At 49.3% G+C, this 2621-nt stretch overlaps 1 protein-coding gene across 1 annotated transcript; it reads right to left on the reverse strand.

Annotated features, from left to right (window-relative positions):
• Positions 1 to 1545: 1545 nt before the first annotated feature.
• LOC119585319 (microtubule-associated protein 6-like) lies at positions 1546 to 2163 on the reverse strand. The gene has a single exon (XM_037933993.1). It carries the CDS (start codon positions 2161 to 2163, stop codon positions 1546 to 1548), a length of 618 nt encoding a protein of 205 aa, XP_037789921.1.
• Between the last annotated feature and the right edge of the window lie 458 nt (positions 2164 to 2621).

Consider the following 2621-nt stretch of genomic DNA (forward strand, 5'->3'; position numbering starts at 1 on the left):
TTACCATACCACCGGTTCTTTCAACACGAAAAAGTTGTTACTTCTTAGCAGCCTCAACGGACGTCGCAACACACGACCGATGACCACGCCCTTCGTGTCTCCCTCGTCAGGCGCCTCGTCCACCGCCTCCACCGCCTCCTTCACTGCCAGCATTCAATAATCCAGTATCAGCATCGAATCATCCACTGCCAGCATTGCCTTATTCCCTGCCAACATTGACCTTTTAATTGCAACCGTCGCCTCATCTCCTGTCAACACTGCCTCATCCTTGTCGTCATCCCATCTACCTCAGCGCCTCACCCACGGCATCGTCTCATCCACTTCTGCCGTCGCCTCATCCACCTCTGCCTATCATCTCATCTGTTGCCATCGTAGCCAGCATGGCCTCATCCACGTCCAGCACTGCCTTATCCCCGATTATCATTAAATCGTTCTCTGCAAGCATTGTCTCATCCACTGCCAATCGCTTCCCCAACTGCCAACTTACCTCGTCTACTGCTGCATTGCCTCATCCAACACCAACATTGCCTCGTCCAACACCAACATTGCCTCATCCAACACCAACATTGCCTCATCCAACACCAATATTGCTTCATCCAACACCAACATTGCCTCATCCAACACCAACATTGCCTCGTCCAACACCAACATTGCCTGATCCAACACCAGCATTGCCTCATCCAACACCAACATTGCCTCGTCCAACTCCAACATTGCCTCATCCAACACCAACATTGCTTCATCCAACACCAACATTGCCTCATCCAACACCAACATTGCCTCATCCAACACCAACATTGCTTCATCCAACACCAACATTGCTTCATTCAACACCAACATTGCTTCATCCAACACCAACATTGCCTCATCCAACTCCAACATTGCCTCATCCAACACCAACATTGCCTCATCCAACACCAACATTGCCTCATCCAACACCAACATTGCCTCATCCAACACCAACATTGCCTCATCCAACACCAACATTGCCTCATCCAACACCAACATTGCCTCATCCAACACCAACATTGCCTCATCCAACACCAACATTGCCTCATCCAACACCAACATTGCCTCATCCAACACCAACATTGCCTCATCCAACACCAACATTGCCTCATCCAACACCAACATTGCCTCATCCAACACCAACATTGCCTCATCCAACACCAACATTGCCTCATCCAACTCCAACATTGCCTCATCCAACACCAGCATTGCCTCATCCAACACCAACATTGCTTCATCCAACACCAACATTGCCTCATCCAACACCAACATTGCCTCATCCAACACCAACATTGCCTCATCCAACACCAACATTGCCTCATCCAACACCAACATTGCCTCATCCAACACCAACATTGCCTCATCCAACACCAACATTGCCTCATCCAACACCAACATTGCCTCATCCAACACCAACATTGCCTCATCCAACACCAACATTGCCTCATCCAACACCAACATTGCCTCATCCAACACCAACATTGCCTCATCCACTGCCTGCTTTGACTCCTCCACTGTATCATCCGCTACTTTATTTCATCCGTTACCTGCTTTTGCCTCATCCACTGCCAATATTCGCTCATCCACCGCCTCATCTAATACCAGCATTCCCTCATCCACCGCCTCATCGAATACCAGCATTCCCTCATCCACCGCCTCATCGAATACCAGCATTCCCTCATTCACCGCCTCATCGAATACCAGCATTCCCTCATTCACCGCCTCATCGAATACCAGCATTCCCTCATCCACCGCCTCATCGAATACCAGCATTCCCTCATCCACCGCCTCATCAAATACCAGCATTCCCTCATCCACCGCCTCATCGAATACCAGCATTCCCTCATCCACCGCCTCATCGAATACCAGCATTGCCTCATCCACCGCCTCATCGAATACCAGCATTCCCTCATCCACCGCCTCATCGAATACCAGCATTGCCTCATCCACCGCCTCATCGAATACCAGCATTCCCTCATCCACCGCCTCATCGAATACCAGCATTGCCTCATCCACCGCCTCATCGAATACCAGCATTCCCTCATCCACCGCGTCATCTAATACCAGCATTCCCTCATCCACCGCCTCATCGAATACCAGCATTCCCTCATCCACTGCCTCATCGAATACCAGCATTCCCTCATCCACCGCCATCATCATCCAGTAGCAACTTCGCCTCATCCAATCCTACCATCCGCCTCCTTCCCAATCACCGCAAGTCTCATTCCACGCACTGCCACCAATCGTCTCATCCGAAACCAAGACGCCTTTCACAAACGCTCTAACAATTAATACAAAGTCAAAATGACCAGAGCCTCTATCAGCCGAGCACAGAGATGGAGCTAAGAATACCGAATGAAGGCGCAGATTCCAAGAACAGTCAGAACAGGAGCTCAAAGGTCACGCGACGTCCTGCATCAGTTTAGGAAATTCTGCTAAATATTCAAAAGAGAAAAGAACCTGCGAATTGCATGATGATATCGGCCTGTGCTGTGAACCATCCCAAGTCTTTAAAAATCGTACAGATAAAAGAAAAGACAATGGCATATCATGTATACTCATACCAACCTTGTCTGTGACAAATGATTCAAAGGTATAACCCCTAAAGGTAC

This window comes from Penaeus monodon, chromosome 19 (assembly GCF_015228065.2).
Source record: "Penaeus monodon isolate SGIC_2016 chromosome 19, NSTDA_Pmon_1, whole genome shotgun sequence".
Lineage (NCBI taxonomy): Eukaryota > Metazoa > Arthropoda > Malacostraca > Decapoda > Penaeidae > Penaeus > Penaeus monodon.

What these genes read in the sequence shown, in the direction of transcription:
- LOC119585319 (XM_037933993.1), bottom strand. Translation starts at nt 2,163, where the DNA reads ATGGCGGTGGATGAGGGAATGCTGGTATTCGATGAGGCAGTGGATGAG.